Source organism: Aquarana catesbeiana, linkage group LG04, assembly GCF_042186555.1.
Source record: "Aquarana catesbeiana isolate 2022-GZ linkage group LG04, ASM4218655v1, whole genome shotgun sequence".
Classification (NCBI taxonomy): Eukaryota; Metazoa; Chordata; class Amphibia; order Anura; family Ranidae; genus Aquarana; species Aquarana catesbeiana.
Window position 1 is genome coordinate 639,643,049 of NC_133327.1, and position 26,457 is coordinate 639,669,505.

At 44.0% G+C, this 26,457-nt stretch overlaps 1 protein-coding gene across 1 annotated transcript in view; it reads right to left on the minus strand.

The window, feature by feature from the left end:
* RPS6KC1 (ribosomal protein S6 kinase C1) overlaps positions 1–26,457 on the minus strand; it is a 238,383-nt gene that overhangs the window by 209,515 nt on the left and 2,411 nt on the right. Inside the window, exons 2-3 of the mRNA XM_073628393.1 lie at positions 10,799–10,834; positions 3,704–3,824 (exon numbers count right to left, since the gene is read on the minus strand). Of these exons, the coding sequence (XP_073484494.1) occupies positions 3,704–3,824; positions 10,799–10,834 (157 nt within the window). The remainder of the gene's footprint in view (positions 1–3,703; positions 3,825–10,798; positions 10,835–26,457) is intronic.

A 26,457-nucleotide genomic window follows, 5' to 3' on the forward strand; every position in this document is an offset into this window, starting at 1 on the left:
CTCCTTCACCGGCTTGGGTGGTGCGGCCGCAGGATTTCTGTGGCAAGAATCTGTGGATTCTTTCTGCTGGAACGACCAGGTTAAGCGATCAGCAGTGGTAGTCAGTGTAGTCACAGACAGAGCACTTAGCTTTGGTTTGGGACAGATGTCCAAGCCTGGACGCAGCTGACTCTTGCTGCAAATATATCCGGCAGCTGCACCAACCCAGCCGTGTGAAGGAGGCCTTAGAATGAACATCTAGAAATGTATAATGTGCCTAAGCATTACCCTAAAAGATTTACAGTGCTTTTTGTGCCATGCGAGTGTACCTATAGCTGCATATTTACGGTGTGTCTTTGCCGCCTTGTAGTGTTAGCCTTATGAATTTTGGAAAGAAATGTGATGATGATGTAATTCACAGCAATAAGCCCAACTTATGGGCTTAAAAGAACGTATATATTTTCATTTATTATGGTTAAAACAAATAAATGTATATATTTATATTTTTTTTCTTTATTTTTTTTAGTATATATATTTTTTTAAACAATTAAAATAAAGAAATGGTGCATATAATTATGTAGCCTTCTGTCTTAACAGCAGGTAGAGCTACAGGCTATAATTCACACGTTTAATTCTTGCTCCATACCAACCTGCTGAAAAGAAGCTTGTTTCAGTAGCTAAAATCTTTCACACACACGCTGAAAGAAAAGTGACTCATTCCTTTGCAAACAACTTCCTCTAAAGTTTCCGTAAGATACACGTCTCCCGACAGGCAGATTCTGCTGTGCTGTCTCTTTACATAACCCAGAGAGCTCTGGGAATACTTTGTTATATATTACATGCTTTTTTTTTTATATATACTGTATATTATTGTAAAATGTAGGTATACAAATATTGCATACTTATAGCAAACAATCAAACAAAATCAAATGTTTTAAAAAACACAAACACCATACCAAAACTTGTTGAAAATATGGGACTTAAGTATTCTGGGAGGTTGCTGTCCTCCCACTTCCCATTGGCTACTTTGCTTCACAATTCTTCCTTCAGTCCAGGCCTGTAGTTCCGAATTCCGCCACATCCAAGACCTCTTAACCCCAAAAAGGGTTTTTGACCTATAATGCTCTGCGCACTTCCCATAAGATCCCTTCCCCTGGGAATTGTACTGCTATCTTTAAATACGCAACTTTGTTTAATCACACCAGAAACATACATATTCACTGCTTTCTTACTTCCTTTGGAGTGCGTCTGTCACACGTATCACTTGACAGAAGGCATTCTATCCCTAATCTTTAGATCTCTGTTGTTCAGCGATATGTCTGCCCCCCCAACCCCGCCTTACACTACCGAGTGGAAAGCGGACCTGGAGACACCACTGGATGCCCATCAATGGTCCCGAATATGAGATACTGTTGCACACGGGCCGATCGACTTCTTGGAGGCCAACTATAAACCTATGCTGAGATGCTACATGGTACCGTTTTAGATACCATTATCCCTAAATAGCCGTACGAGGAATTGCCAAACCTGAAAGCCGAACGATGCACTGCCAACCAATTTAAACTGATCCCCTTTATTCTCACAGCTGCAAGCAAACTTTGGCTAGAAACTGGAAATCTAACTATAGCACAGGTCAAAACTAAGATGATGTGGTATTTGAATAACGAAAAACTGTCACAGACCTCCAAGACACAGTCAAAGAAATTCAGAAAAATTTGGAACACCTGGATCTCCAATTATAGACAGACACTTTAATACGGTTTCCTCAAAAGCAGGGCTGTCAAATCTTCAGCCCAAGAGGGTTATACATATGGCCCAAACACAAAATTGTAAACTAGTGGCTAGGAACGTTCACTCCTGGGAGGTATGCCTTGTTTGGCATAGCATCCGAGTCGGTGACCAGCATGGACAAGCAGGGCCCAGGAACGTCTGGCAGCACATGCAGGGACTCCCACTAGCTAGAATCTGCCAACTAAGTCATGCATGGCCGGATCCAGGATATCTCCTCACTTCCTTTCCTGGTGAAAGAATTCTCCCTACCACAGATACAACAACAATAAAAGCTTGTTTATTTCAGAGAGAGGAAAGGTTAGAATCTCTATTTACTTTACGTGTTTGTCTCTGTGTATGGTAAGTCTTTTTAAAAGAAGACCAGTGCATTACTGCTAATGCACCCTCAGTACTGGTGTTGGTGCCAAATAGCCTATACAAACTGGAACAATGCATGGGCAGATTGTCAAGTGTTATTCAGCTAGTTTCTGTGAACCTGCAACCTGACCTGCGGTTTTGCCTTCTTGTGTGTGACCCCCCTTGCCTTGTGACCTTCGCTTACCCATTGTGACCTTGGCTTGCCTGCTTGACTCAGCTTCCTTCCTTCTGTTTTGTACTTCTGCTGCCGGGCTGTTACCAACCTCAGCTCAAATCCTCAACTCCACTCGTGTTTCCTGAATTGGTACCTTCACTATCCAACTATTACCAAGCTGGGCCCGAACCCTCAATTCTGATTCTGTCTGCTGAGTTGGTACCCTCTGCTCAGTTGTTACTGACTTCTGCTTGTACCCTTACCTAGTCCCTGTTAAGTGCACCAGTATTCCCATGTCTGGTTCCTCTCCAGTGGTCTATAATTTTCCTGGTCCTCAAGAGATCCGGTACTGCCTGTAACAAAGGCACTTGTGCCTCTCCAAGTCCTTGCATTCTCTGTTGCCACTTCCAGGAGTGTAGCACAGGAGGTGCAAGAAAGACCCCCTCAGCAACTCGGTCGCCACTAGGTACATAATAGCGTTTCCCTACTAGAGGTTTCCATTATCAACTTCCTATCCTGGAAACAATTTGGTCACCAGGAAAGAAAGTGAATTACACAGATAGTAATAACTGATAGAGATTTAAATCACTTTCCACTGTTATGCTGTAGTTTAGAGGGAACCCTACTTCCCATATAAAAAAATATATATATAAAAACAATAAAAAATACATAAATACATTTGAAGAAAAATATTTTTAAAATAGTCACCTAAAGCCAGCCATAGATGGAGCAATTTTCTTTCCTGCAACAACAGGTTGCAGGATCAGTGTTGATGGGGAAATCCCTCCTGCAGAGCCACTGTTCTCTCCCGGTGGGGGAAGCCATTCCAGCCAGGAGAACACAGTGATTACAGCTATCGGCTATCGATTGATCAACTTCAATACATTCGACCTGCCCATACATCGTTCGACTCTTGTCCCGTCCCTGCTGAACATGCCGAGATTCGAACCATCTATGGCCGGCTTTACACCCCAGATTCAGGCCCCTTCCTGTAGGTGATGTCACTGGGCCTTATCGTAGGATGCTGATAATGATCAGGACCTCAAATCTCATCAGAAAATGGTCCACCCCTTTGCAATAGCACAGTCTCACAGGATTTGGGATCCTCAGATTTTCATGATAAGACCCCAAAGATGTGACCCCCAAAGATGTGACCCTCGTCTAGACAAACAAGTAGAAACATGGGGTGTAAGGGAATTATATTTACATTGTTGTATTATAAATATGATCACTGAAGGTTTTCAATTAGGGGAGGCTGCAACAGAAAAGACTTGCGTTTTTAAGTCTACTTTAACACCAGTGTATGATAATAGTCAATAATAATTCTAGGTGTGTCTGCATCTAATATATAACATCACCTCCTGTCTCTTCTCAGTTTACAATGACTCCAGACGTAACAAGTCCCAGCAGAATGAGGCTTACCAAACAATTTGGCTTTCGCAAAGGGTGGGAAGAGCTCCGTTTGCCTGAAGAGGTTTTTGTGTATCTGCCAGAGATCTCTGTGCAGCTTTTTGAAGTCGCTGTATCTTTTCCACGAAACTATCTGATGGAAAGAGAGAAGGGTGTTACATGAGTGGTATACCGCCCTTGACCTGGTTTACCGACAATGACAGTTGCTCCATCTCCTTCATGGAAAGGAATTCAAAGATTTTAATTCTGCTTTAAAGTGGAACTTTACCCATAACAACAAAAAAATAATGTTCTTTAGCAAGGAACATACATTCCACATTAATAATTATGCTACCAAATTTAGTGTGTGCTGTAAATGGCCTTTAACATTGCACCTGTTTCTTCTTGCTGGAGGTTGCCACTTTGCTGAACCCAGAGCCCCTGAACAGCAGTAAATCAAAAAGGGGAACTATACCCATCAATTTAACGGTTTGAAAAAAACTGTTGCATTCCTGGAATGCTGGGATTGCTAAATGTCACATTTGCTTGTGTCCTCAACCAAACTGTCAAATGGCGTGTGTCATAACTAAACACATGTGCAGCATCATGGCAGTTGCAGATCAAACAGAAGCAGCTTCCTTGGCTGTAAAGGATAGGAGCTTTAAGGTTGTCAGCAGATCGGCCTGTAAAAACTCAGCAGTGCATAAAAATGCCTAAAAATGGAGAGCAACTGAGCATATGCAGAGAAGGGAGAGACAGTGTATTACTGGATTTGATACAGTATATGCACTTATTTTTAATGTTTTACATAGCTATACCTGCAAAAGGGGCCAGCCTGAAGTCATCTAGCAGGACTTAAAGTGGAGTTCCACTGGTTTTTGAGTTTATTAAAAGTCAGCAGCTACAAAAAGTATAGCTGCTGACTTTTAATAAACAGACACACACCTGTCCCACGGTCCAGCAATGCGGCCACCCGAAGCCTCTGTTCTCTCCCCCTTCTCTTCGCAGCGCCGACATTGTGAGTGTGGGCGCCCAGCTGTGACAGTTTGCGGCTTCACAGCCGGGCGCGAGCCACGCTGCACTCCGTCAATGGCCAGGCAATGTTCTTGGACCTGTGACGTGTCCCAGAACATTGCCGGGAGGGAGGGGCCGCCTAGAAGTCGCCTAGGCGGCCAGAAGTCGGAAGGAGGAAGTGGGACAGGAAGTCCCACTCCAAACCAGGTAACCCCCCCCAAAAAAAAGATGACATGCCAATTGTGGCATGTCAGGAGGCGAAGAAGTACTTAAAGCGGAAGTTCCACTTTTGGGTGGAACTCCGCTTTAAAGTAGAAGTCCACCCTAAAACTAAAATCTCTGCATCTATAGACACCCATGATCTAACACTAAGCTATCTAGCCCTGTAAAGAAGAAATCAGCATACATACCTTTTCCGTGTGTGGGCGGGTGCAGAGGACACAGCCGACAACGGAAGCCCCATAGTAACTCTACAGGTGACATCATTCCATATTCATTTCACAGCCGTTGTTGGCTGTGTCCTCTGCAGAGCTTCTGCCGCTGGAGATCGGGTCAGATTGGCTTCAAAAAAGGTATGTATACTGATTTCTTCTTTACAGGGCTAGATAGGTTAGTGTTAGATCATGGGTGTCTATAGATGCAGGGATTTTAGTTTTAGGGTGGACTTCATTACTACTTTCATTTCCTGACTAAAGTTCCAGTTTAAGGTAAAGCATGTATATTAGGGCAAAGTTTTAAAAAAATGCAGTATGTCTCTGCAATACCAAAATATTTCACCATGCTTTATCCCTTTAACTGACAGAAGTACAGAAAATCCCTGTTGATCTGCCAGAATGCCAGTGTGCTCCTAATGTCCTGTGTTGACTGAGAACACTGCCTGTGCTGTGGCTCCCCTCCATGTGTATACATTGATTTCTCTCCCAGCAAAACAATATTGCTGCCTTGACCCCCCAGGAGCTGTCCACACACTGTGTAATAAAGAGGCTCTTGGGAGATGCGTCTCCATCATTAGGTACTGAGCAGCAGCCCCTAAAAGCTTTTATAGGCCTGATGATGAGGTCACAGGGAGTTTATAGAAAAAATTTCTTGCTAGAGAAAAATCGGTAAAATGAAAAAAATGAAAGGGGTGTTAAACCAAAAACATACAATATTGCAGCTTACCAATCATTAGATGTGATGGCTGCATTGGTTTTCTTTTTTTAGGTTTTCACCTGGTGATCTGGCCATTAACACACCTCCTGTAATAGACTGCCCCACTCTGGATGAAGGAGCACAGGCGCACCTTTGAACAGCAGCATTGTTAATCTGGGGGGGAGGGGAGTGTTAAATGAACTAGCAGATGTAGATACACTAACAAATTGAAGCTAAAATCCAGCTAATACTTTATAAGCAGTTACAGAAACAGTTACTTTTTTCCTTTTGGGATAAAGCTTTTACATAAATAAATAAAAGCTGATCATTCTAAGCACCCCTGTCAGTGGTAAATAGTTTGCCTCAACCCTCCAACTTCTACATTTGCAGGAGAGCTTGTTCTTTTTGAAAAAAAAAAAAAAAACACAATAGACTTACTGGCTATCTGACCAGGTGAAAATAAAAGAAAGCAAGCCTAAAAAAGAAAATCAATACAGCCATCAAATATAAAAATTGGTAAGCCACAATATAATAAATGTTTTCTTTTGGGTTTAATACAGCGTTAATGCTGGGACATGAGTTAGAGGAGGAGACAGGGGTTTGCAGGTAAATTTGGGTTATTTTTACAAATCCTTTAACAAACATGAACCATTTCAGTGCATTGCACTTTTTTTTTTTACCAAATGAGTGCGGAGACCTGGTTCACACCGCTGCGATTTGTCATTCGACTTGAAAGTTCAAAGTTGCATGATAAGTCGCACCCATGAATGGTAATGGAACCGTTCTAATCGTTGCGACTCCAACTTACAAAAAGGCTTCTGCACTACTTTTGGGGCAACTTCAACACGACTTGCATTGACTTCCGTTGAAGAAGTCGTATGCAAGCCACAATGAGGTCGTGCAGGGATGTCGGCTTTAAAGTCACGGCAGTGTGAACAAGGGCTAAGTGAGAAATCCTACACAAATACATGCCCTGTACAACTGTATAACAAATGACAGCCCCAGTATAAAGCTTAGCATTTCAACCGGTCATGATAGAAATGCATAGGCTGCCTCTCCTGGTCTCTCTCTGAACAGGTTACCTATTCGGTAGTCGGTTATCATATTGATCCTCTGCCTTAAAGTGGTTGTAAAGCCTTTAGGGTTTTTCACCTTAATGCATTCTATGCATTAAGGTGAAAAACATGCTGTGCTGTAGCTTGCCCCAACCCCCCCCCCCCCCTTTTTCTTACCGGAGCCTGATCCGATTCAGCGATGTGCACGAGTGCAGCGGCTCCAGCTGCTGCCTCTCCTCATTGGACAGATTAATAGCAGCGGGAGCCGGCTGCTGTCAATCAACTCCAGTGACATGGGAGCGAGCCCGCACAGGTGCCCCCAGGGAAAGCGGCTATCCGTAGGGGCACCCGATGAAGAGGAAGGGTCTAGAGTGCCGGCGGGGCACCCCAGAGGAGGAGGATCATGGCTGTACTGTGCAAAACTATTGCACAGAGCAGGTAAGTATAGGCATGTTTGTTTTTGTTTGTCTTTTTTTTTTTAAATAAGGAGGTTTAACAACCCAAAACAAAATCTAACCTAAAATCAGGAACAGCCAATCAGATCTGCACATGCACAGGCGATTGCGTTGCCGACACATATAAATAGAATTGTTGTTGTTTTCATGGAGAACCTTGCTGAGTGTGAATGAGAAATGGAAGCAGGAAGGAGACAGCGCCAAGGGATTGAAGAATCCATTGGGACAGACTGTTGACAAGATCAGTAATATAGATGGTAAATAAGACTAAGAAACCTAAATAATAATTAACTATACTGTAGTTTCTAATGCAGGGATATGAAGATCTTTCCCTTTATATTGTGTATAAAGTTCTTGTCAAATGTCCCCAAATCCAAAAGAGTAGCCATTCCCAAACCACCAAGATCCTTCATCTGCAACACTCTCCCATAGTAGCCATATATACAGTCCTACCCTCATAATCTCTAGTGTCGGCATTAATGGTACATTACATAATGATTACTTTAGGCTCCTCTACTCAAACCAATGCACCACTTGCACTGCCACCCCTGCTCTGTGTGGAACGTGACAGAAAAGCGGGTCCTGCCTACAGGCAATGCACACATTGAGGCACCTTAACAGACGACAAGGAGGTCCAAATGTAATGATTTTTTAATGTTTAACTGTATTTTAAGAACTATAGGCCAAACTTTTTTTTTTTTTTTTTGCTTGGATGGAGTAAGAGAGGGTTATAACCCCTGTAAGTTTTTATTTGCCCTCTTTGTCCCATTGGGGAGATTTTCCTTCACTTCCTGTCCTTACAGCCAAAACAGGATGTGAGAGCAAAGCCCTGCAAACTAAGCGAAGCTCTTGGGGACGCCCAGAGTGTCCCCATTGGAAGATTTCCCCTCTATTACTTTTCTGGGGACAACCCAAAATTTGGGATTTTCTTTTACGTTCACTTTCAGTGATAATGGTAAAAGGGACAAATAGAGAGAGGGTGAATCTCCCTAATGGGGACACAGACAGCAATAAAAACGGACAGGGGTTCTCATGCATCTCCACTCATTTAAAAAAAAAAGAAGTTTTGCCTTGAAGCCGGCCATAGATGGAGCGATTTTCTTTCCTGCAACCAAAGAAAATTGCTCTGTTCCCCCACCAACACTGACTGTGTTGATGGTGGAATCCCCCCTGAGCAGCTATTGTGTTCTCCTAGCAATAATCACATGTAAAATCTGACAGGGCTGGTTGTACCCAAGTTGATCATGATGCCCATACAGGGTTTGAATCTCAGCCGGTCCTTGCTAAACTAGCTAAGATTCGAACCGTCTAAGGCTGGCTATAGTTATACTTTAAAAATAACTCCAGCCAAAATGTTTTTTGTGGATAGAGTGGGGAATGTTTAGAATAGAATCTCCGTTGGATTTTTACTTCCGTCCATGTTCCCATTAGAGAGAGATCTAACCTATTTGTCTCCGAGACCATTGTCACTGGAAGAGAAACTGAAGGGCAATACAATTATTTACAGTTGTCACAAGAACAGGTATAGATAAGATATCTTTTAATGGGGACACTTGCTCCAGTGACAACTGTCTCCCCACTTTTTAGGGAAATATTCAGCATTTCCTCTAGCGTCTCTGGAGACAATAAATCCAGAAAATTCTCCCAGACAGCAACAAAAAATTGAGAAAGGCTCCTCCTTTCCCTAAGGCTCGGTTCACACTGGGACGACTTGGGATCCGACTTGTCGCCCCTCAAGTCGCCCCAAGTCGCCCCAGAAAGAGATTCACATGAGAGTGAATGGGAGCGTCTTAAATGACACTACTGAAGTCGCTCCGACTTCAGAGCGTACTCCCTGTACTACTTGGATCCGACTTGGTAGGCGACCTGTACCATAGAAATCAATGGAAGTCGCCTCCAAGTCGGATCTCTCTGTAAAGTCAAGCGACTTTGCAGGGAAAACCCCTCCCTCCCCCCCTCCCTCCCAGAGAGCTGATTGGCCACAGGCGAAGTCGCCTGTCATGCAGGCGACTTCAAGTCGCCTTGTAATTTGCTAAAGTCGCGTCGAAGTCGCGTCGAAGTCGCGTCGAAGTCGCGTCGAAGTCGCCGTGCAAAGTCGCGCTGAAGTCGTGTTGCCCCAGTGTGAACCGAGCCTAAGGCTGCATTCACACCTGAGCCTTTTCAGCTCATAAAACACTCGTAAAACACCTGAAAAACGCCCAACAAGCAAAATCCCATTCATTTCAAATGGCACCTGTTCAAATCTGCGCTTTTGTCACCTGAAGCAAAACGCCTGAAAAAATGCCCTGAGCTCAAAAAAGAACGTGAGCTTCTTTGGGGCAGATTACAGGCGTTTTTCTGCCTTTTACATTGGTGACCTGAATAAAATCGCAGCAAAAACATGGCAAAAATCGCTGTAACAACACACGACTTTGAAACGCTCAGGTGTGAATGCAGCCTAAAAAGAAACATAATGTCAGTTTAATTAAGCTTAAAGCAGTAGTAAGCCATTGCTTTTTTTTGCAACCTGCAAGGCAATGTCATAATGTGCTAGTATGCATCGCATGCATTATGTGAAACTTACCTTAGAAAGAAGCCCTCCAGTAGGGCACCATCACCGCTGAAGGCGCTTCCATCTTCACCCGGGCTTCCTTCCGGGTTCGCAGACTCTGGCTGTGTCAGTGGTCGGAGCCACGATGACGTCAAACCTACGCCACCGTTTATGGCCCGGATGGCCATTCCTTCAGAACGCCTGCACCAGTGACATCACCCGCTGCCTCTACAGTAAATATCTCCTAAACGGTACACATTTAGGAGATATTTACAGTTCCTATAAGTCTTATTATAGGCTTATCTATAGGTAAACATTATGCATGGGAGTTTACTCCTACTTTAACTCCAGCTTTATGTCCCTTTTGAGTGGACCAAGGTGGCCCAAACAAACTATTACCCCCACTAACAGATGCTCCTGCTAGCAGCATTGTATAAACTGTATGTAGCATTATCTGCATACTACAGTACAAAGTGCTGTGTTCCGGTCTATTTTGATCCAGGAGTGAGACAGGAAGTTTCTGTCCTGCTGCCCCAGAACACAGTGCTATATACTTTATATAGCTGATGCAACATACAGTTTATACAGCACTCTGAGCGCTGCTGAGGGTGCATCTGTATAGAAGTTTGCTTGGACCAGATTGGTCCAAATTATCTATTTTACAGTTCAGCTTTCATTGGGAGTGACATAAAACACTCATTTGACATAAGCTTTAGGGTAAACCTGGGACAAGCTTCCAGGAGATTTTCTATTGCCATCTAATCTGAAAATCCTATTTTTTCTTCAGCTGGAAGTCTTCTTCAAGCCCTTCAAGAGTCATCAAAGCTGGATGATATTTGGTTGGACAAACAAAATAATTCTGCTCTCTGTATTTCTAAACCACTAAGCTGAAGACAAACACAAGAAATTATATCACTGGAGCAGCTCCAAACAATGAAATTACCTCTTGGACATCTTCTGGGTTCTTTCTGGACACAATCTGAAAAAAAAAAAAATAATAATAATAATTTGCCAAGGTTCTTTATACAAATAAGTATAAGTTCCAGTCTAAGGCTTTATTTTTAGAAGCTTTATCCCTCAGCATGTAGAAAGAGTAACAAATACTGGGGTTCTCCAGTGGGCAAATGTCGGCCAACTCCTCTGTCAAAAGCCTGGTCCTTCCTTCTCCTGTTGATGGGCCATGAATGGCCAAGTTCCCTTCAGTGCTTCATGTGTAACCATAATCATAGGCATTTACAGTGCGTGTTATCAATTTAGAGAGGATCAGCCAATCGGAAGACTTGTCTTTCCCTTTAACAACGATCACGAATGCCTAGGATTCCAGCCATGTGACCAGCACAATAGAAAGCCTTTTAGGAAAGGTAAAGAAGTATCTCAGCCCTTCAGTTTTAAAGTGGTAGTAAAGTCCATATATTGTTTCATACCTACAGATAAGGCTATAATAAAGCTTACCTATAGGTGGAGTAAATATCTCCTAAACCTGCACCGTTTAGGAAACAGCAGCCGGTCACATGCACACTGATCTGTCAATGGACGCCATGCAGTCCGTTGAGAGAGTGAGAGTGATGTCATCCCGGCTTGGCCATTTAAACAGCTGGAGCACGCAAACATGAAAAGGAATACCTGGTGAAGATGGAAGCCCTGTCAGTGGTGACACTGGAGGGGATCATGTTAAGATGTCTTTCATAATGTGCTAGTATGCCATGCATGCTAGCACATTACGCTCTTAACTTACAAAGAGAAGAATTTTAATTTGTTTTTTAGCTTTACTACCGCTTTAACCAATCCAGTAGGACTTGCTTGCTAGCTTTATGAACAAGTAAATACACTATATTACCAAAAGCATTGTGACCCATGCCTTTACACACACCTGAACTTTTTTCAATCAAATAGTTTTTCCTAATTTTTCATAATACAACAGTTCAAGAACACACAAAACATTTTCCACAAATAACCCCATCTAAATACACCTCCCAAAAAAACAACCAAAAACCATTTCCATATTTACACTCACCAGTCTATGCTTCAATCTTTACTCAAGACCCTTCATGTCATTATTACTCCTTAATTGGAGTATATATATATTTATCCCCCTCTTATGTCATTATTGGTTTTCCTCAGTATCATTAGTTTACTCAACTGATTGTTCAAACAAGTTGGAAATTAGCCACCAATGCCAAATTTTATTTCATTCTTTTAGGCAGGGCTTTTTTTCTCAGAGAATTGGTGCTGGAACTCCCACCTTCTGAGTCACTTCTTGTCTCTGCCCCCCCCACCCACCTCCGAGCAATATCTCTTGGTTCCACCCTTTACCCACCTCCGAGCACCGTCTCATTCAGAGAATACAAAGCCAAGTATGATTATGTCATGCTATGGAAATTGGTAATAACAAGAAAAGCAGTACAATAGATCCCCTGCAGCCAGCAGCAATATACCCCCCCCCCCAGCAACCATAGGCCCCCCCAGCAACATAGGACCCCTGCAACAAAATATTATCCCGGAAGCAAGACCAGATCTCCCAGTGGCCAGCACCAATAGACTCTCCAGCAGCCAGAAACAATAGACCCCTCCATTAACAGTAGATCCCTTCCAGCAGCAGTTGACCCCCCAGCAACATAATCTCCCCCAGCAACAATAGATCCCTCACCAGCAACAATAGACCACCACCAAAATCAAATCCCCTGAAGCAACAATAGATCCCCCCAGCAGCCAGCATCAGTAGACCCTCCAGGACACCCCAGCACCCCTTGCCATTAGATACATTCAGTGCTGGAGGTGCCGGAACTGCATTCCCGCTGAAAAAAGCCCTGCTTTTAGGGCTCCTCCTAAGTTTATATGTCAATTCCTCTCGTCTTAGATTAAGGTTAATTGCCCTAATCCATTGATCGGGTATTTTGATATCCATTTTTGTATTATAAAGTTTACGAGCCATATAGATAGTTCTCAACCACATCACATGCATTTCAGCTGGGAGGATGTCTTCCGATATAATCCCAAGCAATGCTATTTTTGGATCAAAATGGACATGCGTGGAACCCAGGGAGACTTAAAGTATTAAATACACCCTTCCCAGTAGCGATGCAGTTTGGGACATCGCCACAGCATATGTATAAGTGTACCTGTATCAGTAGTGCATCTTGGACAATTTGGTGTGACTGCTTTACCCCAAGAGTATAGCTTTAAAGGGGTATACTGGGCTCTGTGAATGAGAAATAGCTGAGTTAGGCACTGTGAAGAGGATTAGGATACTTCAAATAGATTCTTCAAAGCTTGTTCCCACTCCTCGTTACTAAGTGTCTCTAGATCCCTGCACCACCGCCCAAAGCTTGTGGATTAGTTCTAGCTGTCGTTTATAAAGAAGAATATATACTCCTATAATTACCAAACATGAACATCCAAACATGGAGTTCTGTAGGGTTCAATATTGAGTTGGCCCACCCTTTGTAGCTATAACAGCTTCAACTCTTCTGGGAAGGCTGTCCACAAGGTTTAGGAGTGTGTCTATGGGAATGTTTGACCATTCTTCCAGAAGCGCATTTGTGAGGTCAAGCACTGATGTGGACGAGAAGGTCTGGCTCGCAGTCTTCGCTCTAATTTATGCCAAAGGTCTTCTATCAGGTTGAGGTCAGGACTCTGTGCAGGCCAGTTAAGTTCCTTCACCACAAACTCACTCATCCATGTCTTTATGGACCTTGCTTTGTGCACTGGTCCCAATCATTGGGTGGAGGGGGGATTATGGTGTGGGGTTGTTTTTCAGGGGTTGGGCTTGGCCCCTTAGTTCCAGTGAAGGGAACTCTTAAAGCGTCAGCATAACAAGACATTTTGGAGAATTTTATGCTGCCAAGGGTTTTGCACAGAGTGCCCCCCGATCCTCCTCTTCTGGGGTCCTCCAGCAGCGTTCCTGGCTCCTCCCCACATCGAGTGCCCCCTTGGAGACCCGCATTCCAAAGGGGGCACCTGTGTAGGCGCGCTCCCGAGTTCTGTGCTGCGTCCATTGACACGGACTGCAAGACTCTGCCCCGCTTCCGACTCCCATGTCACTGGATTTGATTGACGGCAGCAGGAGCCAATGGCTGCTGCTGCTATGAATCTATCCAATGGGGACCCGAGACAGCGGCTGGAGCTGATGGGCTTGTTTTCGTCGCTGGAAAGAGCGGGTTCAGGTAAGTACAAGGGGGGCTCTGGGGGGCTGATGCACTACAGAAGATTTTTCATCTTAATGCATAGAATGCATTAAGGTGAAAAACCTTGAGGGTTCACAACTCCTTTAAAGTGCTCGTCACCACCGATCGCCGCGGGGGTGTGTCAGTCTGACACACCGCTACACCGATCTTGGTAAAGAGCCTCCGGCAGAGGCTCTTTACCACCTGATCAGCCGTGTCCAATCACGACTGATCACGATGTAAACAGGAAGAGCCGGTGATCGGCTTTTCCTCACTCGCGTCTGACAGACGCGAGTAGAAGAGAGCCGATCAGCAGCTCTCCTGACAGGGGGGGGTCTGCGCTGATTGTTTATCAGTGCAGCCCCCCTTGGATGCCCACACTAGACCACCAGGGAAGCCGCTAGGACCACCAAGGAAGCTCATAACATGTGGATGGCCAGGTACATTCCCCATGGCCATCCACATGTGAAATTGACTGGCACCTCTATGGCACAATAAAAATTAGTGATGCCCATCAGTGCCACCCATCAGTGTCCATCAGTGCCACCTACGAGTGCCCATCAGTGCCGCCTATGAGTGCCGCCTATCAGTGCCACCTCATCGGTGCCCATCAGTGCCGCCTTATCAGTGCCCCTCTGTGCAGCCATATCAGTGCCCATCATTGAAGAAGAAAACGTATTAATTTACAAAAAAATTTAACAGAAACAAAGAAAAACTTTTTTTTTTTTTTCAAAATTTTCGGTCTTTTTTATTTGTTGCGCAAAAAATAAAAATCGCAGATGTGATCAATTACCACCAAAAGAAAGCTCTATTTGTGGGAACAAAAAGATAAAAAAATTTGTTTGGGTATAGTGTAGCATGACTGCACAATTGTCATTCAAAGTGTGACAGCGCTGAAAGCTGAAAATTGGCTTGGGCAGGAAGGTGTAGAAGTGCCTGGTATTGAAGTGGTTAAATCATGAACACCAGCACAGTGCTTGTGCTGTGTAATTTGGCCCCTGTATTACCTGTAATACTTGGCTGATCCTGCCAGTTTCTGCCCTCCACAGTTTATCATGGCTGCCGAGCCCTGACACCGTGGACAGTTTACATGCCTCTGTCATCCACAGCTCTCCTGCCCTCCTCTGTCCTGCTCTCCCCCCCTCCCTCCCTGCCTGTCAGCTCTGTGTCAGGGCCCACCCACCCCCTTCTGCTGCTATAATAACTTGATAATTATTACACAATCCACTGTCTTTCAGAATACTAAGTGCCCTGTGTATGTCCCCTATTAAAAAAATGCTGTTCAATCAATACCTTATTTTGTAGCGCCGCTCACGGTTTCGGCCATCTCTCTCCTTCCCGCTCTAGCTGTCAGATCAGGAGAGAGGAGAGCCGGTCAATCACATGAGTGCTGCTATAAAAATAAGGTATTGATTAAACAGCATTTTTTTAAATAAGGCACATACACAGGGCACTTAGTATTCTGAAAGAAAGTGGATTGTGTGATTACTACTAAGTGGGTTTACGACCAGTTAAAGAGTGGGCGTGAACCAATCATGCTCTCTAGCATTGCACAGTGCTCTCTAGAGGCCGGCGTTGTAGTTTGGCAGGGTTGTGGCAATCACTGGAGGAGCTCAGCAAAGTCTGACAATTTGGCCTACCTTATTTCCACCCCGTCTGCTAATACAACATCTCTGTGCTGGAAAAGCCTCCTCCACAATTCATCTGCAATGGCTGCTCACGTGTATTCAGCTGAAGTCAAGTGAGGTCATCTGAATGCAGTAAGCCTGCAGCCTCCCCAGGGAGGACACAGAGAGGTCTTCTGCCTCCACAGCAGACAAAACACAGCCAAGCCAAACAGCTTGATGCAATAAGAGACTCTGTCTTCTGTCAAACATCTGAAACAAAAGCATCTCGGCCGCCTCCATTAGATGGCAAATAGAATAGAAAATGGTGATGCTCCAAAGATCTTTCTCCTTCTTTACAATTTTTTTAATATATAAAAATAAAATCGATGCAGTACATCTGTTGTATACATGTACATACAGTATGCACTGATCGCCTCTTCAAAATGAACATTACAGCAGCTTGAGTTCAATGTAGAAAAAATTAAAAAAATGCATTTGGATGGCAAAAATATGAATGCACTCTATACACTGGGGGGAGAACCTCTGGGGGAATCTAGGATGGAAAAGGACCTGGGGGTCCTAGTAGATGACAGGCTCAGCAATGGGATGCAATGCCAAGCTGCTGCTAACAAAGCAAACAGAATATTGGCATGCATTGAAAAGGGGATCAACTCCAGAGATAAAACGATAATTCTCCCACTCTACAAGACTCCGGCCGCACCTAGAGTATGCTGTCCAGTTCTGGGCACCAGTCCTCAGGAAGGATGTACTGGAAATGGAGCGAGTACAAAGAAGGGCAACAAAGCTAATAAAGGGTCTGGAGGATCTTAGTTATGAGGAAAGGTTGCGAGCACTGAACTTATTCTCTCTGGAGAAGAGACGCTTGAGAGGGGAATGATTTCAATTTACAAATACCGTACTGGTGACAATAGGGATAAAACTTTTTTGCGGAAGGGAGTTTAACAAGACTCGTGGCCACTCATTAAAATTAGAAAAGAGAGGTTTAACCTTAAACTACGTAGAGGGTTTTTTACTGTAAGAGCGGCAAGGATGTGGAATTCCCTTCCACAGGCGGTGGTCTCAGCGGGGGGGCATCAATAGTTTCAAGAAACTATCAGATAAGCACCTGAACGACCGCAACATACAGGGATATACAATGTAATACTGACATATAATCACACACATAGGTTGGACTTGATGGACTTGTGTCTTTTTTCAACCTCACCTACTATGTAACTATGTAAAGCAGCCTCTCAACCTTTTCAACGCAGAGGAAACCTTGAAATAACTTTCTGGTCTCAGAGAACCCCTGCTAAAAATTTACTATAAAGTGGGGCAAAAAAGTATTTAGTCAGCCACCAATTGTGTAAGTTCTCCCACTTAAAAAGATGAGACAGGCCTGTAATTGTCATCATAGGTATACCTCAACTATGAGAGACAAAATGTGGAAACAAATCCAGACAATCACATTGTCTGATTTTTGAAAGAATTTATTTGAAAATTATGGTGGAAAATATGTATTTGGTCAATATCAAAAGTTCATCTCAATACTTTGTTATATATCTTTTGTTGGCAATGACAGAGGTCCAACGTTTTTTTGTAAGTCTTCACAAGGTTGTCACACACTGTTGCTGGTATGTTGGCCCATTCCTCCATGCAGATCTCCTCTAGAGCAGTGATGTTTTGGGGCTGTCGCTGGGCAACACGGACTTTCAACTCCCTCCAAAGGTTTTCTATGGGGTTGAGATCTGGAGACTGGCTAGGCCACTCCAGGACCTTGAAATGCTTCTTACGAAGCCACTCCTTCGTTGCCCAGGTGGTGTGTTTGGGATCATTGTCATGCTAAAAGACCCAGCCATGTTTCATCTTCAATGCCCTTGCTGATGGGAGGAGGTTTGCACTCAAAACCTCACGATACATGGCTCCATTCATTCTTTCATGTACACGGATCAGTTGTCCTGTTCCCTTTGCAGAGAAACAACCCCAAAGCATGATGTTGCCACCCCCATGCTTCACAGTAGCTATGGTGTTCTTTGGTTGCAACTCAGCATTCTCTCTCCTCCAAACATGACGAGTTGTGTCTCTACCAAACAGTTCTACTTTGGTTTCATCTGACCATATAACATTCTCCCAACCCTCTTCTGGATCATCCAAATGCTCTCTAGCAAACCTCAGAAGGGCCCCGGACATGTACTGGCTTAAGCAGGGGGACACGTCTGGCACTGCAGGATCTGAGTCCCTGGCGGCATAGTGTGTTACCGATGGTGGCCTTTGTTACGTTGGTCCCAGCTCTCTGCAGGTCATTCACTAGGTCCCCCCGTGTGGTTCTGGGATTTTTGCTCACCATCCTTGTGATCATTTTGACCCCACGGGGTGAGATCTTGCGTGGAGCCCCAGATCGAAGGAGATTATCAGTGGTCTTGTATATGTCTTCCATTTTCTAATTATTGCTCCCACAGTTGATTTCTTTACACCAAGCTGCTTGCCTATTGCAGATTCAGTCTTCCCAACCTGGTGCAGGTCTACAATTTTGTTTCTGGTGTCCTTCGACAGCTCTTTGGTCTTCACCATAGTGGAGTTTGGAGTGTGACTGTTTGAGGTTGTGGACAGGTGTCTTTTATACTGATAACAAGTTCAAACAGGTGCCATTAATACAGATAATGAGTGGAGGACAGAGGAGCCTCTTAAAGAAGAAGATACAGGTCTGTGAGAGCCAGAAATCTTGCTTGTTTGTAGGTGACCAAATACTTATATTCCACCATAATTTGCAAATAAACTCTTTCAAAAATCAGACAGACAATGTGATTGTCTGGATTTGTTTCCACATTTAGTCTCTCATAGTTGAGGTATACCTATGATGACAATTACAGGCCTCTCATCTTTTTAAGTGGGGGAACTTGCACAATTGGTGGCTGACTAAATACTTTTTTGCCCCACTGTATCTACAACTCATGACACATTAGTGTGAGGGTCAGTGGGAAGATTCACCCCTTACAGATAGCTAAAAGGATTAATGGTGTCAGTGGGAACTTATCTGAGAGGCAGAAATTGCTCAAGGAACCCCTAGAAACCTCTGAAGGAACCCTAGATGAGAAACCCTGCGCTAAAGTGTAACTACTCCGATGATGAAAAACTGCCAACCATCCTCTTCTTCAGGAGTGTTGATCTGCAGGTCCCTTCCTCTGACTCCTACATTGTCAGCAATTTCTCATCTTCAGAACGGTACTCAGAATATGGACTGCAGGAAGGTTTATTACATTTTGTAGGAAGACCTTTAAACACTTGCCGACCTGCCATAGTACATTTACTGCAGCAGGTTGGCTCCTACAGGCACAATCACATACCTGTACATCACAGCTTTCTTCGGGGGCCGCCCGCGAAAGAGCAAGCAGACCTGGAAGACTGTGCTGTCGTTCTCTGCAGCACATGCCGATCAGTAGGTCCCAGCCAATGATTTATGGCCCGACACCCGCTGATCAGGTCAGCAAATGACAGAACAGAGCCCTGTGTTGGTAAACACATACAGCATACTTCATACAGCAGTGATGTGCGGTTTGTTTTCTTCCCGCAAAGCAGGGAATAAAAACCGGCACGTTGCTTAGTAAAACATCCACACAGTACATGCACTAAACATTGTTAGTCACACATTTAACCCCTTCCCAGCCAGTGTCATTAGCACAGTGTATATTTTTATCACTGTATTAGTGTCACTGGTGAGATCAGTGGCAGTTAGTTCCCCCTAGCCTCAGTTAGTGTCAGAGTGTCTGCCACACTATCAAAATCCCACTATAAGTGGCTGATCAACACCATTCGTAGTATAAATAAATAAAAATCCCAGTATATATTATACAGTTGTGCTCATAAGTTTACATACAAACCCCAAAAAATTCTTCAAATATATTAATAGTAAAAAGGTCAGGTCTGAGCATGTAGGCCCTTTACAAAATAATCTAGAGTGGGTGACTGGGGACAAGGAGAAGGCTAATTTATTAAATACTTTCTTCAGCTCTGTGTATACAAAAGAGCATGGGGAAGTTCATGTCCATAATGGGGGTGGTATTGACACAGCCCCCAATGATCCACAATGGCTCAAAAGGGATATGGTCCAGAAATATTTAGACAGAATAAAGGTGGATAAAGCACCTGGACCTGATGGCATCCACCCACGGATCCTAAAAGAATTGAGCTCTGTAATTTCAAAGCCATTGTATCTAATTTTTAGGGACTCATTAATGACGGGAATAGTACCGCTGGATTGGCGCAGGGCGAACGTGGTGCCTATATTTAAAAAGGGATCAAAGTCTTTACCAAGTAACTATAGACCTGTTAGTTTAACTTCTATAGTCGGGAAGATACTGGAGCGTTTAATAAAAGACCACATAGACGAGTTCTTGCTGGAAAAAAACATTTTAAGCAACAGACAGCATGGGTTCATGAAAGACAGAAGTTGTCAGACAAACCTGATTTCTTTTTATGAAGAGGTAAGTAAAACCTTGGACAGAGGGGTGGCTGTGGACGTGGTTTATTTGGATTTTGCAAAAGCGTTTGATACAGTTCCGCACACACGGCTCATGTGTAAGTTAAAGTCTACAGGCTTGGAAATATCAGTTTGTAAATGGATAGAAAACTGGCTAAAAGACAGAATTCAAAGAGTAGTGGTTAATGATTCTTACTCTGAATGGTCTAAGGTTATCAGTGGTGTACCCCAAGGTTCAGTGCTGGGACCCTTACTCTTTAATATCTTTATAAATGATATAGGGTCTGGGATCAAAAGTAACATTTCTGTCTTTGCAGATGACACCAAGCTATGCAGTGGAATAACGTCCTTACAGGATGTCTCCAATTTACAAGCCGACCTCAATGCACTGTCTAATTGGGCGACTATGTGGCAGATGAGGTTTAATGTTGAGAAATGTAAAGTTATGCACTTGGGGGCTAAGAATATGCATGCATCATACATGCTAGGGGGAGTACAACTGGGGGAATCTGTAGTGGAGAAGGATCTGGGGGTTTTGGTAGATCATAAGCTCAATAATAGCATGCAATGCCAAGCTGCGGTTTCCAAAGCGAGCAAAGTCCTTTCTTGTATTAAGAGAGGTATGGACTCTAGAGAGAGAGATATCATTTTGCCCCTGTTCAAATCATTAGTAAGACCTCATCTGGAATATGCAGTTCAGTTTTGGACACCAGTTCTCAAAAAGGATATCGGGGAACTGGAGAAAGTGCAGAGAAGGGCAACCAAACTGATAAGAGGCATGGGGGAGCTCAGCTATGAGGAAAGATTAGAGGAACTGAATTTGTTCACTCTTGAGAAGAGGAGAATAAGGGGGGATATGATCAACATGTTTAAATATATAAGGGGTCCATATAGTGAACTTGGTGTTGAGTTATTCACTTTACGGTCAACACAGAGGACAAGGGGGCACTCTTTACGACTGGAGGAAAAGAGATTTCATCTCCAAATACGGAAAGGTTTCTTCACAGTAAGAGCTGTGAAAATGTGGAATAGACTCCCTCCAGAGGTGGTTCTGGCCAGCTCAGTAGATTGCTTTAAGAAAGGCCTGGATACTTTCCTAAATGTACATAATATAACTGGGTACTGACATTTATAGGTAAAGTTGATCCAGGGAAAATCCGATTGCCTCTCTGGGATCAGGAAGGAATTTTTTCCCCTGCTGTAGCAAATTGGAGCATGCTCTGCTGGGGTTTTTTGCCTTCCTCTGGATCAACTGTGGGTATAGTATTGGGTATATTGGATTGTACGTTTTTGTTTTTGTTTTTTTATGGTTGGACTGGATGGACTTGTGTCTTTTTTCAACCTGACTAACTGTAACTATGTAACATACCCTGGCAGAATTTATGATTTCTTGGCTATTTTCAGAGAATATGAATGATAACAAAAATACTTTTCTTTCACTCATGGTCAGTGTTTGGCTGAAGCCATTTATTGTCAATCAACTGTGTTTACTCTTTTTAAATCATAATCACAACAGAAACTACCCAAATGACCCTGATAAAATGTTTACATATCCTGGTGATTTTGGCCTGATAACATGCACACAAGTTGACACAAAGTGGTTTGATTGGCTATTAAAAGGTAACCATCCTACCCTGTGATCTGTTTGCTTGTAATTAGTGTGTGTGTATAAAAGGTCAATGAGTTTCTGGACCACTGACAGACCCTTGCATCTTTCATCCAGTGCTGAACTGACGTTTCTGGATTCTGAGTCATGGGGAAAGCAAAAAGAATTGTCAAAGAATCTGCGGGAAAAGGTAGTTGAACTGTATAAAACAGGAAAGAGATATAAAAAGATATCCAAGGAATTGAGAATGCCAATCAGCAGTGATCAAACTCTAATAAAGAAGTGGAAAATGAGGGGTTCTGTTGAAACCAAACCCCGGTCAGGTAGACCAACTAAAATTTCAGCCACAACTGCCAGGGAAATTGTTTGGGATGCAAAGAAAAACCCGCAAATAACTTCAGGTGAAATACGGGACTCGTTGAAAACATGTGGGGTGGCTGTTTCAAGATGCACAATAAGGAGGCACTTGAAGAAAGATGGGTTGCCAGAAGAAAGCCATTACTACACAAATGCCACAAAGTATCCCGCTTACAATAGGCCAAACAGCACAGAGACAAGCCTCAAACCTTCTGGCACATAGTCATTTGGAGTGATGAGACCAAAATTTAGCTTTTTGGCCACAACTATAAATGCTACAATTGGAGAGGAGTCAACAAGACCTATGATAAAATGTACACCATTGCTACTGTGAAACACGGAACTAGAGGTTTTTTGCCATGAGGAATGGGCAGCTTTACCATCTGAGAAGATAAAGAGCCTCATCCACAAATACCACAAAAGACTTCAAGCTGTCATTGATGTTAACCACTTCAGCCCTGGTAGATTTAGCTGCTCTATGACCAGAGCATTTTTTGCAATACGACACTGCATCGCTTTAACTGACATTTGCGCGGTCGTGCGACTCTGTACCCAAACAAAGTTGACATTCTTTTTTTTCCACAAATAGAGCTTTCTTTTGGTGGTATTTGATCATCTCCACGTTTTGGTTTTTTTTTTGCGCTATAAACAAAAAAAAAAAAAAAAAAAGAGACAATTTTGAAAAAAAAAAAACTCAATATTTTGTACTTTTTGGTATAATAAATATCCCCAATCATGACTGCAACATTATGGTGGACACATCGGACACTTTTGACACATTTTTGGGACAATTGACAATTATACAGCAATCAGTGCTATAAAAATGTACTGATTACTGTATAAATGTCACTGGCAGGGAAGGGGTTAACACTAGGGGTGATCTGTGTTTCCTGACTGTGTGTTCTAACTGTAGGGGGAGGGGACTGACTATAGGAGATGACAGATTGTGGTTCCTAGCTATTAGGAACTCACGATCTGCATATCCTCTCCTCATAGAACAAGGATTTGTGTGTACATCCCTGCTCTGCCTCTCATGCCCGCAACCGCTGGTCATGAGCATCGGCACCCCGATAAACACTGCTTATCACTCAGTTCTCAGTCTTCAGGGAGCAGAGAGTGGTTACTGGCTCTCTGCTCTGTCCCTCCAGCACTCCCTCGAGTGCCGGGCCATGGAGGGGGTGGGAGTGTCTAGCTCAGGATCTCAGTGGAGTGCTGAGAGGCTGAGCCAGCTGTCAGTCTGGAATCTGAGTGGAACCCCGACATTAAAGTGGAGTTCCACCCACTTTTACAACTCTTCAGCATCCCTCACTAAACTGTGCACTGTAAACGAATTGGATATTTTTTTATTTTTCTTCCCAGCACCTACTGTATATCTGCTGTATTAATTTTTTCACTTCCTCCTCCCTGGCCGTGGCCCATCACATCATTTCCTGTTTGCAATGCCTTCTGGGAAGGGGCGGCAACTTCCTCTGACATTGCCGTTGCTATGGAAACCTGACTTGAAACCTATTACACTGCTTGTGCTGCACTGAGAATGTGCGAGATCTGCAAGGATGAGATCCAGGAAGAAATACGGTCTGGCTTCAGATGCCCACACTTAAGATGGCCACGGCCTGCTGTAAGTTTATAAAATAACAAACTACTGCTATAAACTAACAAAACAGACCTTAGTTTACAGACTAACTTTACTAGAATACATTAAGCTTGTGTATTATAGGGGTATTTTTATTTAAAAAGTATAATTTCGGCCGGAACACCACTTTAAAGTAAAGATCTCTTCAGAGAAAAGTGACAACTAAAGCCCGCTGTCTGCTGGAAACAGGTCACAGGAGTGCAGAACTAAGTTACAATATTATATTGTGCCAGGGTCCCATTATACAGAACACAAATTAATGAACCAACGGGAACTCTGGACTGACATCACAAGGGAATTGACAGATCAGAACGTCTTAACAGAAGTTTTGTTTGTGTATACTGATATATGAAGGGATGAAAGGGATAACTAAGCGATCTACAGTAGTAGAATGACTGAGAAACGAAGCCTAGCCAGGAAAGCCTAAAGAGGAACCGAACTCTGGAAGAAGAACTGAATTCTGCCATCTGGGCATTTGATCTAAAGGACTAGTCACCAGTATTGCCTGTAGCTGACCTTTTCCCCATAAGGATTAATTCACACTAGCCAACTCCAAAAGTTGCACGATTTCAAGTGGAACTTTGGAGTCCAACCTTGAGACGACTGACAAAGTGAGATCAAAGTAGTACAGAAGACTTTTCTGAAGTCGCAGTGACTTCAGTAGTGTCAATTGGATCGGCTCTCATAGAGATACATAGCATTACACTGCCATTTTTTTCACTGTCCTGCGACTTTGGGCCCCTTACAAATGGCATCTGTGTCTTTGTGTGGAGGCAGCCATCTTGAAAGAGGCTCCAGCGTCACTTCTGAGCTCTTCTCCCCTCTCTGCTGATGTCTTCTAGCCCTCTACAGGTTCTTCTCCCTCTTTCCGTTGTCTTCTCCCTCTGTTCCTCTTCTGATTTTGACTCGACGCGATGTCACTCGAGATGACGTCACCCGGTGACCCCGCCCCATGCCAATATAAGTAGTGGCACACAGCGCACCCAGCATTCGAGCGGGAGAGAGCGTTGAGTCAACATCGGAAGAAGAACAGAGGGAGAAGACAGCGGAGAAGACCCGGCAAAAGAGCGAGAAGACAGCGGAGAAGACCCGGCAGAGACAGACGACAGCGGAAAGAGGGAGAAGAAGCGGAGAGGGCTAGAAGACATCAGCGGAGAAGACCCGGAGAGGGAAGAAGAGATCAGAAGCGACGCTGGAGCTGAATAAATATCTTTAAAAACCTGTGTACTGTTTTATTTTTGACACTTTTTTTTTTAAGTGAATGGGTAGGGTGGGGGGCCGGGATCTGGGGGCCCCTTGTTAAAGAGGGCTTCCAGATTCCGATAAGCCCCCCCCACAGACCCCGACAACCTCCCCCCCACAGACCCCGACACAAACAGGGTTGTCGGGAAGAGGCCCTTGTCCTCATCAACATGGGAACAAGTTGTTTTGGGGTGAGGGGCGCAGGGGAAAGCACCCTCCCCCCATGTTGAGGGCATGTGGCCTGGTACAGTTCGGGGGGGGGAGGCACTCGCTCATCCCCACCCTCTTACCTAACCTGCCGGTCTGTGAGCTCGGATAAGGGTCTTGTATGGATTTTGGGGGGCCCCGCACGCAGTTTTTTTAATCCATACCAGACCGAAGGGCCTGGTATGCTCTTGAAGGGGGAACCCATGTTGTTTGTTTGTTTTTTTTTTAATTTGGCGTGGAGTTCCCCTTCAAGATCATCAGAGCACAAGTCGCGTGCCGAAGTTGGATCAGTTAAGGCGGCGATCTGACTTTAGTGATATTCAATGGGCTGAAGTAGGATCGAAATAGGATCAAAGTCAGACCAAAGTAGTGCAGGGACTACTTTGGAGTCAGCACGACTTGAAGTCGTACTAATATGAATGGTTGTCATTGTAAATCATGGGGAACAACTTGCGGCATGCGATTTGTCCCAAATCGTAGGATGAGTCGTACAAGTGTGAAAGGGGCCTTAGGCTGGGTTCACACTATTGCAAATTGGATGTGGGTTCCCCTGCATCCAATTTGCATAGCAGGAGATTGTGACCAGCTCTGTATGGAGCCGGTTCACACATCTCCGGAGCGGCTCCGATGCGAATTGCATAGGACTCCTGTACGTCTTTTGGTCCATTTCAGGTCCGAATTCAGCCAAAAATTTGGGCTGAAAATCGGACCTGAATCGGTGAATGGAGACGCACCGGACCCCTGCTGTGAGCCGCTTCATTCCTCAGTGTGAACCCAGCCTTAAGCTCACATCCACTTAAACTTTATCCACAGCCAAGCATGCAGCCACCAAGATAAGCTCTCTCTGTTTCTTATGGAGAAGGTAACTGCAAGGGTGCATTCAGTCTCATTCCCATAATTCAGCTTTAACTGGGTGGAAAAATAATCAGCTGAATGGTGACTGCATCCTATCAGGTGCATTCGCTGTTCAGCAGCACTATTGTATTTAAGCAGCCATGGGTGCCGTGGCAGGTGAATACAATAGCCTGTAGGGGAAATGATTCCCTTTCTCTCGCTCAGCCTTCAGGCTGAACGAGAGAAAATTGACTATGTATGTCTAGTTTCAATGATAACATGAGAGCAGACACCAGAGATTGCTAGGGGTTCCGTGAGCAATTTCTGCCTCTCGGATAAGGTCCCACTGACACCATTGAAAATTTTAGCTACATGTAAGGGGGTAATTCTTCCCAACGACTACAAGAGTAAGGAGCATTCTTCCCATTGACCATCACACTAATGTATCAGGAGTTGTATAAGTAGTAATTTTTAGC